General features: G+C 31.1%; 1 protein-coding gene across 4 annotated transcripts in view; it reads right to left on the minus strand.

Moving 5' to 3' along the window:
- Window positions 1–1,802: 1,802 nt before the first annotated feature.
- Window positions 1,803–13,938, minus strand: part of LOC132754649 (tumor necrosis factor alpha-induced protein 8-like) — a 39,756-nt gene continuing 27,620 nt past the window's right edge. For 3 of the 4 annotated variants that reach the window (XM_060745315.1, XM_060745330.1, XM_060745323.1), the window contains one exon: window positions 1,803–4,174. In XM_060745315.1, the coding sequence (XP_060601298.1) occupies window positions 3,600–4,174 (575 nt within the window). In that variant the 3' untranslated portion in view covers window positions 1,803–3,599. Of the gene's footprint in view, window positions 4,175–11,321; window positions 12,340–13,938 lie in introns of those variants that run through there. The other variant, XM_060745309.1, reaches the window with a different exon arrangement.

The following is a 13,938-nucleotide window of genomic DNA, read 5'->3' on the forward strand; positions in this document are numbered from 1 at the left end:
GGGCCATAATTCAAATAAAATCTTTGACAGAATTACCTTCTCCTGGACATGTTTGGGAATCATGATTGTAAACAAGTATTCCAACTTTCAAATTAATATCTCAAACAGTTCAGTCAAAAAGTGGACTGGTACTAAAAACTTAACCAAGATTCTAAGTCGATAAAAGGCCTTAATTTTTAAAACAAATCCTTGACAGAGTTACCTTCTCTTGCGTACAGATGGGGGTAATGATGTGAAATAGCATTAAAAGTTTCAAAGCAATATCTCAAAGGGTTAAGGCAATAAGTGGATTTTACCCATATTCAATGTATTTTCTAAGTCAAAAAGGGGCATAATTCTGTCAAAAACCTTGACAGAGTTATGTCCTCTTGTCTGTTGATGAAGGTCGTGATGGTAAACAAGTATGGTCAGTTTTCAAAGCAATACCTCCAATGGTTTTGAAATAAAGTGAGGTGGTACAAAAAAACTTAACCAAGCTCAATACACTTTCTAAGTCAAAAAAGGGCCATAATTCTGTCAAAAACCTTGACAGAGTTATGTACTCTTGTCTGTAGATGGAGGTTATGATGGTGAACAAGTATGGTAAGTTTCAAAGCCATACTTGTAATACTTCTGAAATAAAGTGGGGTGGTACGAAAAACTTAACCAAGGTGTGACGCCGACGCCGACGCCGACGCCGGGGCGAGTAGGATAGCTCCCCTTTTCATAGAAAAGTCGAGCTAAAAAAAAATCACTCTAAAAATAATGATAAGCACAAAGTCCTTTAATTAAAGAGTCTAGTATACAAAACCAGCATACAACATATTTGTAAAAACACAATATCTATCTATAAAAAGTTTTACCAAAGACAATCAGACTGGGTTTGAGATGACTGTAACAGGATAAAATATAAGAACACATAATTATGACCTAAATATGTATCAATATTTTTCCTTTTATGTATTACATAGTAATAAGATATCAACAAACATCCTTCCTAAATCTTACCTTAAACATTATCAAAGTGACTATTGATTAAAGGAACTCCACTGTGTTTTTTTGACATGACGGGTCACGAAAAATTTAAGATATATGTTCCCTTTGATGTAGGTCTAGACCAATAACTTGTGTTTAAATCATTCACTCTGTTTTTTCTAGAATAATTATTGTAACAGTGAAAAACTACCAAAAATTGAAAAGCGTTGCAAAGCAGCTTTTCACTTAAATCGACCTGAGAGTAGCACAAAAATATGATTTTCAATATTATTTATCTCCGAGTGTATTTCTTTATTATCTTTTGCACATCTTTCTGTATTAAGTGCCCAGCTGACCTAGGCAAAATTTTCATTTCTTAGTTTTTTAAATTTTCATTCATTATTCTGTAAATGTCCTCAAAATGAATACACTTAGCAGTCACAGGAACGAAACTTTTCTACTTATAAAGAACAGAATGGTTGTTTCCTAACTTGACCCACGTGGGTCAGGTTAGAGCGTTAAGATTTCACAATAACTATGTAAACGTTAAAGAACATGTCAAATAATTACTTAGACTTGTTTCAATCATACAATATCCACAATATTTGTTATTGTAACTTCCAGGGTTTGTTCAAATCGCATGACTTGTTTTTAAACTATTCTGTGATTCTGTTCGCGTCAAAATTTCGTTCAACATATATAGATATATTTAAACTTCAAATCCAAGATATATAGAATTTATACAGAAATTCATGTTAGGACTTTAAGAAATGTCATTTTAGGGTGATTTGAGTACAGAAAATCATTTTTATATTTTTGCCATTATTTTGCCTGAGTATCCCTTTAAGCGCCCAGCTGAGCTATGTAAGAAATTCAAATTTTTTTGTTTTTTAGGCTTTTGGACCTCAGTGGAGTTTCTTTAATATTTGTACAAATGAAGTGTCTAATACACTTCACATATCATGTAAATTTACTTGTACATTTTGTATATTCATTGATAAATATATACATGGTTTTATAAAGATATTAATGTAATAAACACATTAAAATACATAGTCTTTATATATATTGCTAGGAATGTATGCATAGTTCACAAATAATGTAAAGGCAGTTTCTTCCACTTTTATGTATGGTCAATCCACATACTGGTATTCCATTTTTCAATCAAGCGGTCTTCCGAAAAGATTTACGAACCAGTTAATCAAACAAACAGGAATAAAATGATGATTTACTTTTCATCTTGAAATAAGTAACTATGTTTATATATTTTAATAAAAACATTTCACCAGTTGCAAGTCATTCAATAATTCCATGTATAATTATGTTTAGATAATCTAATTAAAGAATAAATTACAGGAAGACTGTACCAGATCACATTGTTTACAATATAAATATAAAAGATCTAAGAGCAGATTAATAAACAGTTCTTCCGTACATCCTGCCATTTTGATTTGAAAGTTCTATGTGAGTAACATATAAACATATGCAATGAACTATGACTGATTTCTATATCAGTCTAACTTTAAACAGGAAAATTAAAAAATAGACGACTTCAATTTCAGTTTGGATCTTTAAGCTCTAGATGAATCCAATTACCTAGAATTATAGGATCTGTACAAAGGATATAAACATAAAAAAACAATGTTTACATTTTAATAAACAGATGCATTGTGTTATAGAAACACCTGCAGGATATTTCAGATCTATTGTTGTTTGTTTAATTATGCACATAAACGAACAATCAAAGTCTCAAGGTTACCTGTTAATTATTGGATAACTTTCAAATATATGCTGTGGAATCAGACTATTATATGATCAAACTGTCCCAGTTGTGTTATTTACTCTTGATTACCAGACACAATTACTTGTAATTTAAATGCAAGTGATAATTGCAGCACATTTTCATTTTTAAATATATCAAAACAGAAATGAAAGTGAATAAAAAAAGTCAAGCACAGAATGTACAAAAATGTTCTTGATTTCATGTAAAATTAGTGTCCCTGCTTCTTTAGCTATGCGTTAAAATCAGTCTCATCCAAAGAACTTACAACTTGTCAATTAATGCATCTTTACTAGTTTATTCTTAATTCTTGGCCTGTACAAACACTAAAACATTTTATTCTTCAAAATAGTTCATCATCTTTTAAAAGTATAAAAATACTAGGTTGAAAAAACTACAACAGTATGACATAATGATGTTGACGTCACAGCCAAAATATGATAAGCCCTAAACCAGCTTAGGTATCCAATTTCTATAAAGGCCATGTAGGTTTTTTTTATTTTGAGCAAATTCATTTTACGTCTTGTCCTCAAAGATATTTTCCTCTTCTATGCTACCAATGAAAAAACTGTCTGATCTGATACCATAATTTCATTTCTAACACAAAAATTCAGTTATTAAGCAGACTTATTCATTACAGCTTACTTAGCATTTTATTTCACTTGAACGAAAAATATTTTTCAAATATTTAACAATTCTCTTTTTGTTAACACTTTGGGAAAAATCCCTATAAGTTAGTAATTCACCAATTTAGCTTCTACTTTGATACAAAACCAATTTTATGTCTATTTAACAATATTCTTAATCATTAACAAAATCCGTTTCACTGGTATTGTTGTTTTTGTATTCAGAATTCCGTTGCTGTTCACAGGTTGCCCTCGTCCATAAGTGTGCTCATGTCTGTTGTTATTTTGTCCATGTTGTCCTTATATTTCCCATCTACTGTGAAGATGATATCCATTAAAGTTGGATCATTAAATGTCTCAAATATAATATCAATTCGTGATTTTGATTTGTCCTGAAGATGGCGTTTTACTAACTGTTGCAATAGTTCACGGCATTCTTCTACAGAATGGGCCAAAAAGTTCTTATCATATGTGAAGTCAACTGTGTAAAAACTCACCACTGTCATTGCCACTGAATGAAACTTTTGTTTGAAAGACTCCGCAATTTTTAACTCATCTGCATTAAATTGATCGTTGCGGTACAAAATACCTATTTTGACGACTGTTTTGATCACATACTTGAGGATTTTATCAGCATCCTTTTTAGCCGGCATGTAATCTTTTAAGATTCGGTACGCATTATCCAGCACTCTCGCCGTAGTATCATCAATAAACACCTTCGCAATTTTCTTGCTCGACATTTTTCCGAGTAACTTCTTCTGTGCCCGCAGGCCAAGACCTTTGGAGTCGAATCCAGCACCAGGCTCTGAAGCCACTGCAATGATATAACAAACAGATTAATATGTTGATAATTATCAGTCATAAACTACTTACATTTATCTTATTATAATGAGGCAAAATCTGTCAACATAAAACATGGTTTCATCCCACACAGGCTGATTGTAGACTAATTACATGTCTTGTCATTCTAGCTGGCAACAGTGCTTGAATCCCTAATTATGCCAACTCACTTTAAGAGGACATTTTTCTTGTTTTATAAATTTAAAATATTTATAAACCATCTTTTTAAAATGGAAGAAAATGGAGAAGATATTATATTTTGTAGTAAGGTTTTTTAAGTGTTAATGTAAAATATCAATTTTAATGATTTAACACTTATGCTGCTCTTTTTATTATTTTTTACCGGAAATATTCGTAAAAAAATTTAATATGAAACTTCAGATCAAACGAACAATTTTAGAGCTATAATTGCTTATTGGAAGCATAACTGCATGCTAATTAAATAACCCTTTTATCTATCTCTTACTCTGTTTGGTCTGACTATAGCCTTTACCACTTGTATAGAGCCATGTCAGCAAGCACAACCGTCCAGTCGGACCTGGCTCTATATTCTTGGAAGCTCAAATTTTTAAATTTTCTACATTAAAATCCCTTCAAGTTCTAATGGACTGTTCCAGATTCAAAGGAAAGGAAACCCATTACATAAATTCAACAGGTTTTAGGTTACCACATAATCATATAATCAGTAAGATTGACAAATCAATCTGGGTATTTTTTGTGTGTTGTGTTTTATATATGTTGTACCTTGTCCTACTCTGTATACCTGTTTTATAACAAGTTGTAAAAGTAAAACAATTATTCTAACATTCAGAAGGCAGGGATAAGACAGGCAGGTGGATTTCCAGGAGAAAAATCTTATCATGTATCAAGATTTAATAAACAGTATCATACATCTATACACTCAACATCTCTGCATTCTTCACACACTTTTAATCTTGTATTAAAGGTTATAAAAAAATACAATATAATAAACAAGAGCTGTCGGTAGGACAGCAACGCTCGACTATTCTTAGTGCTTGATAGTAAAAAAAATGCTTGATACAGTTACCTCCTCCTGTTTACAGGTTGGGGTCATGATGGTGAACAAGTGTGCAAAGTTTCAAAGCCATATGTCAATGGACTTTGAAAATATTTGAACTATTACAAAAACTTTAACGTAAATTCTAAGTCGAAAAAGGGGCATAATTCTGTCAAAATGCTTGATATAGTTACCTTCTCCTGTTTACAGGTTGGGGTCATGATGTTGAACAAGTGTGCAAAGTTTCAAAGCCATATGTCAATGGACTTTGAAAATATTTGAACTATTACAAAAACTTTAACATAAATTCTAAGTCGAAAAAGGGGCATAATTCTGTCAAAATGCTTGATAGAGTTACCTCCTCTTGTCTACAGGTTGGGGTCATGATGGTGAACAAGTGTGCAAAGTTTCAAAGCCATATGTCAATGGACTTTGAAAATATTTGAACTATTACAAAAACTTTAACGTAAATTCTAAGTCGAAAAAGGGGCATAATTCTGTCAAAATGCTTGATAGAGTTACCTTCTCCTGTTTACAGGTTGGGGTCATGATGGTGAACAAGTGTGCAAAGTTTCAAAGCCATATGTCTATGGACTTTGAAAATATTTGAACTATTACAAAAACTTTAACGTAAATTCTAAGTCGAAAAAGGGGCATAATTCTGTCAAAATGCTTGATAGAGTTACCTTCTCCTGTTTACATGTTGGGGTCATGATGGTGAACAAGTGTGCAAAGTTTCAAAGCCATATGTCTATGGACTTTGAAAATATTTGAACTATTACAAAAACTTTAACATAAGTGGTTACGCCGACGCCGACGCTCGGGTGACTGCAATAGCTCTACTTATTCTTATCGAATAGTCGAGCTAAAAAGAAAACCAGTCTTCAATATCCTATTACTTGACAGTGATTTTTTTTTAAATCAAACAAATAGCAAGACTTATTTTTAGACTGATCTTCAAATTTAGAACTAAATTCATAACTTGAACAATCATAACACTTTGATTCCCAAAAACCATTCTTTCTGTAAGTTGCAATGCCAGTCTGGGACTTTGCCTTATAAATCATTATGAACATTTATTCTAAACTTGTTATAAAGTTATTTTATTCAGTATAATTATACTTGTGACTATATGTAATAAATAGAGGATATTGAATGAGTGTAGGCTCGATTCTGAATTTATTGACCAAGTTGAATAAAATCATATTATAAAAGAAAGCCTATAGTGAGCATAGTGAATGTATATTTTATTTCAGTCAACAAATTTAATAAAGTTAGTAATGAAGCTACATAAATGTAATATTTTATCTATCATATATCCAATATAATAGAAACTGTTCACAGCAAAAAAGATTCACATTTATTGTGACGCATTTATAGTAAACATTTAGTGCCTCTTTTATGCATAATGTTTGTCCACAAAAGAGGCAGGGGTATGTATGTGATAAATGAATTTATCACATGACTTTGTCCTTTGATTTTGAATTTTGTGTTGAGCTTAAGGGACATCAACATCAAAGTTTCTTCATGAGCAACTAACAGTATGTGTCAGCCTGCCTTGACTGTGACACAGGGTTAGTTAAACATTGATGACACTGGCAGTGGTCTGTGGATCATAGTGACTGTCTCAAATGCATTATGGGCTGCCTCAATTATAAGTTCATAAAATACTTTACATTTTTGTTGTATGAGATAAAACCAAAAATGACAGCGTCAAATTTAAAATGAACCATCTCAGAAAAATTTTAAGGACAAATAAAACCCAGTGTAATATACCAATTTGAATTATCATTGCCACTAGCTTTTTAGAAAATAAATGATGGTCATGTAGTGTCAAACCTTGATAGGTATGCAAATAATTCAATGTGAACAGAAATATCTGACTTTTTAATCTATATAAACATTTAAGGTAAACAAAAATTATTAACGATTTACTTAAGGTCCAGTATACTGTACTGACCTTACAGTTTTTCTACAATCAATATCTCAGTGTGACAGTAATTTTCAATCCCTCATTCAGACAGTGCTATTGCCTCGACCAATTTCCTCATCAAGAAGAAATAATTTCATTCACAGAATATCATTTTGCTGTACTGCTGTGAGGCAAAATAATTAACTACTTTTATATAATATTCAGTATCATCTAGACTCCCGTCAATCTAAGAGAAAAGTGTCTGTACTATATACATTCATGGTAAAAAACTAGGGTGACTGGTCTACTTGTTATATTGCTTTAACACTTACAATGATAAATATTTTAAATATCAATTTCGAAGGAACAATGATTTTATCATTTTAGAGAAAATTTAAAAATATTTATTGACTGCAGAGTGACCAGTGCGGGCAAGGATAAAAAGACTGTCCTTTTATAAACTGAACTTATAGAAAAGAAATTTTCTTGGGCCATGCAAATTATTTATAATTCATGCAAAATAAAATATAAAATTGAAAGGAATTATGGCAAATCATAATGTTGTTGTTGTTTTTTTACTTGTTATATTATCTTGGAGTGTAAAATGTCACTTTAAACATTTTTTGTTCTTTATGCATATTAGAAATGTTGATTTCTGCATATAAATCTGAAAAATCTTTCATAACTTGAGATCTAGTAAAGAAATATTTTCCTCAACAGCAGGTAAGATGCCAAAGTTCTCAGACAGAAAAAATGGCTTTAATTGAATCTGGTTTAAAAATAAACAAAAAAAGAAAACACACTCAATCAGAGACTGGTCTCCATTTTTAATTAATTTTGATGATCCTCAGATGTTATTTATCATATTGCACTACCAGTCTATTTACTATGGAATATATTTTTGTGAAATGATATACAAGGCAACATTTACATTTTCTCAATGTCTGTAATATCTCCTTGCTATAAATATAGATAAGAAAACATTAATAAGAGTGATGTATCACCTATTCTTCTGACTTACACATTGTCAAATATTGTCTCAAGATGGAACCATTGCATTTATGGATATAAATATAACACCTAAACTATAGATACCAAAATATTTTTGAGGAAAGAAGAATTTCAGGGAGACTCTGATTAAAAGGATGTGCATGGTGTGGAAATGAGACCACAAATTGTTCTCCACAAGTGAAATACATTCTGAAGCTATCTGTTCAAATTTTTTAAACCTAAACCTTTATCATTTATTAGCAATCGTTTTAAATAACATTAATACAGCATTGACCTTGAATTCTGACATAGTTGTTCATGTAAGAACTAAAATTAACATAGCAGAAGCTTGATTTGAAACTTGATTTGGAACACTTTTGATGTTTAGCTTTGACACACTTGTTGCGTCAGCATATACAATTTTATAAGGGACTGTCAAATAAGTCTGAATCTCATTCTGGAAGTCTCTACTACAACAGTATTTATGACAATAAATAAATATACTTAGGTAAAACATAAATATACTTTTTTGTGCTGAGAAGATAATTAAAACTGGCAATCTTGATTATATACTAATTAAACTAGAATATCTTTACAGCTTTAATTTTATAGCTTTGCTCAAAGCAATTGTTCTGTTAAGCACTCAAAACTTTGCCTCTGGTATATAAACATGTTGTACAATACATCACAATTATATTGTACATCAAATCCTATCTCATATAACTTTTGTAACACATACTCTGCTATCATCTGAAACAACTGTTACATTTTTGTCTCAGTCATCATTAAGAACTCCTCTTTAACATTCCCTGCCAGCATAATGATTGTCAATGAAATTTTATAACATCCTCACAATAAACCTGTTGTGCTTGATCATAAATCAAATGTAATAAGTTGCAATGGAATATTTATAATATTTTCAGCTCAATTTGCAGACATTAATGATTATTGATTGAAAAGAGACTCCCATTAGAATAATTTCTTTTCTCTATTAGTTGCAGAAATTTCGAAATTTTGCAACTTAAAGAGTATATAAGAATCAAAAAGTATTAATTAAAACATTACATTTTGTTGGAATATAAGAGAGTCTGGTTGGATATAAGAAATTAATGGGATATAAAAGAGTCTGAAGGGATATATGAGAGTCTGAAGGGATATATGAGTGTCTGAAGGTATATATGAGAGTCTGAAGGGATATATGAGTGTCTGAAGGGATATATGAGTGTCTGAAGGGAAATAAGAGAGTCTGAAGGGTTATAAAAGAGTCTGAAGGGATATATGAGTGTCTGAAGGGATATATGAGTGTCTGAAGGGAAATAAGAGAGTCTGAAGGGATATAGGAGAGTCTCAAGGGATATAAGAGAGTCTGAAGGGATATATGAGAGTCTGATGGGAAATATGAGAGTCTGAAGGGATATAAGAGAGTCTGAACGGATATATGAGAGTCTGAAGGGAAATAAGAGAGTCTGAACGGATATATGAGAGTCTAAAGGGATATATGAGAGTCTGAAGAGATATATGAGAGTCTGAAGGGATATAAGAGAGTCTGAAGGGATATATGAGTCTGAAGGGAATATGAGAGTCTGATGGGATATATGAGAGTCTGAAGGGATATATGAGAGTCTGAAGGGATATATAAGAGTGTCTGAAGGGAAATAAGAGAGTCTGAAGGGATATATAGGAGAGTCTGAAGGGATATATGAGAGTCTGAAGAGATATATATATATGAGAGTCTGAAGGGAATAAGAGAGTCTGAAGGGATATATGAGAGTCTGAAGGGATATATGAGAGTCTGAAGGGATATATGAGAGTCTGAAGGGAAATAAGAGAGTCTGAAGGGATATATGAGAGTCTGAAGGGATATATGAGAGTCTGAAGGGATATATGAGAGTCTGAAACGGATATATGAGAGTCTGAAGGGATATAAGAGAGTCTGAACGGATATATGAGAGTCTGAAGGGAATATGAGAGTCTGAACGGATATATGAGAGTCTGAAGGATATATGAGAGTCTGAAGGATATATGAGAGTCTGAAGGGAAATAAGAGAGTCTGAAGGGATATATGAGAGTCTGAAGGGTTATAAGAGAGTCTGAACGGATATATGAGAGTCTGAAGGGATATAAGAGAGTCTGAAGGGTTATAAGAGAGTCTGAACGGATATAAGAGAGTCTGAAGGGAAATATGAGAGTCTGAAGGGATATAATAGTGTCTGAAGGGATATAAGAGTGTCTGAAGGGATATAAGAGAGTCTGAACAGATATAAGTGAGTGTGATGGGATTAATCATCTGTTTAGCTCAATAGGTAAAGCATTGAACTTTAAATTGGGCCATCCAAGTTCAATCCCCAGACAGTGCAGTGATTGATCATGAAATCCTTTCTACAGTTACTTGTATCTATCTTTGCGCCAGCATGTATCACACTGTACCTCTGCTCTGGCATGTGCAGAAGTTATCAGTTTCTTGGGAAAGTGAAGGCAACTAGTACTGGTAAACTGCTTGACAGCCTGCTTAGGAATGAAGCAGTAGCTTAACTGCAGTGTGCCCTGGCTTACTGACATGATCCGGAAGGTAAACTACTATAAAGAAAGTCTGATGGGATATAAAAGAGTCTGATGGGATATATCAGAGTCTGATGGGATATAAGAGCGTTTGATCTGTTAAATAGGAACACTGAAGTGACATGTTAAAAACATTTAAAACATAAAAAAGTTTTCGTCAAGCCTTTCTGTCTATTTACACACTTTATTATATACTTTATCTAAGGCATATCACATACAATTTTTTGTCTTTGAATTTGATAAAATCTGTTCCAGAAGCAAAATTGAAACCATAACATGAACATTCTGTGCAAAACTACGGCATCTTATACAAAACCTAATGAAATTTACAACAGTTTTGCATAAATACCATACCCCTTAAACATCCACCATGACTTACTACTACTTCCTTTCCTTTACAGCATGCAGCCATACACTGTTAAACCCATTAAAACATTCATTTCTCATTCTAAAAATTATCTTTTACAACAGTGAATAAATTCAATTTTCTAGACTAAATCTTTAAACTGGTTTAATCAAAACTTTCTTAAAATTAAAACCATGGGAAACAAATTAAATTAATCAAATTTGTACATTTTCTTATATGCAAAACTAAAAAAAGTCTTTAACAGTATCCATGTAAAAAAATCCTTAAATACTTACAGTACTTTTCATACTCAGCATCTATGTCAAATTCATCCATTTTTCACAATGTGTAACTGTTTAATACAATTATATATCCATATAAAAATCCACTCTTTCAATTATTATAAATCCTGCTGAATTTCTTACTTCAATCTACTGACAGTCTAAAGAGAAATCTCCAATTAATTAAATTGTTATTTTCTCTCACAAAAAGTCCAATAAAACATTAATTTTAATTAAAACTTAAATCCTTGTAAACTAAAATACTTCTTACTTCATCTAGGAAAATAAATAGTAAACTTTGATTCCAATAAAAACACTTGTTTTTTTTGTTGTTTTTTTATCTTTTAAATATTAATGAATAATCTTATCATTCCTTTGTTTAAATCTTATTTCCAATAAACTTAGTCAATAGTTCTAGTGCACATTATTCCATTCTCATCTAAGAACAGGTATAAGGTACATTAATCAGTTACAATTCAATAATAGGTAACGACCCTCCTCGTGATTGAAGTGCAGAACACTACTGCACCCTTAAGTCTGAATCATGATGAAATTCTGACTCTATACACTGCAAATTACATGACACACAAAATGAAAATTCCAGACAAACCCCTCATAAAATTAACCGAAAATCTTTTAAAAGAAAAGCAGTCTTTAAGTCTTCTTACAAGATTTTCAGAATGCTTGACATTTGAAGCAAATCAAGCTTTAATCTGCATAAAATTCAATTAAAAATCTCTATAATTACAACTGACAAACTCTTAAGTGATTCAGTATTTGAAAATGGATAGATGAAAAAAAATTATACAAATAATTTCTTCCAAATGAATATGAAAAAGATGGAGAAAAAGTCCATTGGAACTGAGATATCCATAGACTATATGAAACTGCAGAGTGTTTCTTATTAATCAATAGCATGCTTTAGTTTCTGAAACATTGAAACTTCTGCTCTTACTGAGTTGATAAATTACACCAAAATTTTCCCATAAACTTCTATTAATTTTCCATTAATCCATGTTCCTTCAAAGACATCATATAACATTCTCTAAATAGCATACATGATTCTTTAATAATTTCATCAATTTTTTTTTTTAAAAGAAACTTTATATCATTTTATAACATTTTCTATCTATTATTTGTATTTTATTTCCTTAAATTTGTGCAATGGCTGTTGTCTGTTTAATTAATTTGAAATTTTACTCTGCATTTTCTTTCCTTAAAGTAATATCTAACTGCAAAATAAATTTTAATTTCTAATACTAAAAATGACACATTTTTATGTCAGATCACTTCTATCAATGATTTATTTGATATTTTTCTCTTCCAATAATAACTAAATAATTTTCTTTTTTCCAGACTTGAATGAACCTAAACTGAATTTAATAAAGTAAAAACCCTAGCTGAATAAAGTCATTTATTTATTAAATCCAACTAAAATCCTTGTTCAAACAATGAATATCTCCAGTTCTAAAAATCTTTACAAACTTCAAGATTTTTCGCAAATTTTACATATTAAAACATATATATATATACATGTTAACATTGTCTTGTAACTGAATAATGTCAATGTTTCTTAAACACATAGCAACTTTCGGTCAGTCACGATTATTATGTTTCACCATCACTCTCTCAAGTTTTAATCCACATAACAATTATATGGTCTAGCGCTTTTACTCTACACTGTAACAAGTCCCGCAGTCCGATTATAACAGTATTACAATGTTTCAGTTTATAAAACTTTACAATAGCAGTAGCAAGTTTCTATATACTAATGATAATTATGATATTTTTACAGATAATTCCATCATTAACACTAATGGCTTTAATGTATAAGGTGTGTTCTTCACAATTTAATATAATTTGTTTATTGATAATGCTAATTTCCCGTAAGTAAGAAAAGGAATTATTCATAGCACCATTATAATGTATTTTATCTTGTATTTTGTTTTTCCTCATCTGCTAGCAATAATGAAAGCTGGCAAATGGCATATATATTCACCTAACTTGATCCTATAATGGACAACTATTGATATACTAGATAAGACAGTCGCAGGATAAAAGTAACTGGCATTATATAATAATATATACACGCTTGATACATTATTGTTCTTGAAATTTTCAGCTTCATATAACATTATTGTGGCTCTCGGGAATATTTGTAAATTAAAGATTTTTGAAATCAAATCCCTGTTCTTCTATTTTATAATGATATATAATAATTTATTTGGAGGTTGGGTTTTACTTTTTTTAAGCACCAACGCTGCAAAGGTCCTATGGCTACTTTCCAGATTTAATGGTAAAGAAAGACCTCAGGTGCCCCTCTCTGCATTATTTCAGGTGCAATTGGGCACCTGAGAAGAACAAGCGATGTTATGTTAGCTTGCTTGATAACTTCCTCAAAAATTTTCATCAGGGCAAAACATTTAAATCAAAAAGGGCATAACATAATATTATCACAAAAAAAAAAATAGGATCATCTGTCCATTATGCATGATGCCATATCCTAATAGTCAGAGTGTCATTAAAATAGCTCCACTTATTTTGTTTTGAAAAGTAAAACTAAAATAGTTAAATCAGTTAAAATCATTCTCTTTACAGAAACAAGATAGAGAAGATGCAATTTTCTCTTGTG

The sequence above is a fragment of the Ruditapes philippinarum genome, unplaced genomic scaffold (assembly GCF_026571515.1).
Source record: "Ruditapes philippinarum isolate M1 unplaced genomic scaffold, ASM2657151v2 ctg134_1_1_1_1, whole genome shotgun sequence".
Classification (NCBI taxonomy): Eukaryota; Metazoa; Mollusca; class Bivalvia; order Venerida; family Veneridae; genus Ruditapes; species Ruditapes philippinarum.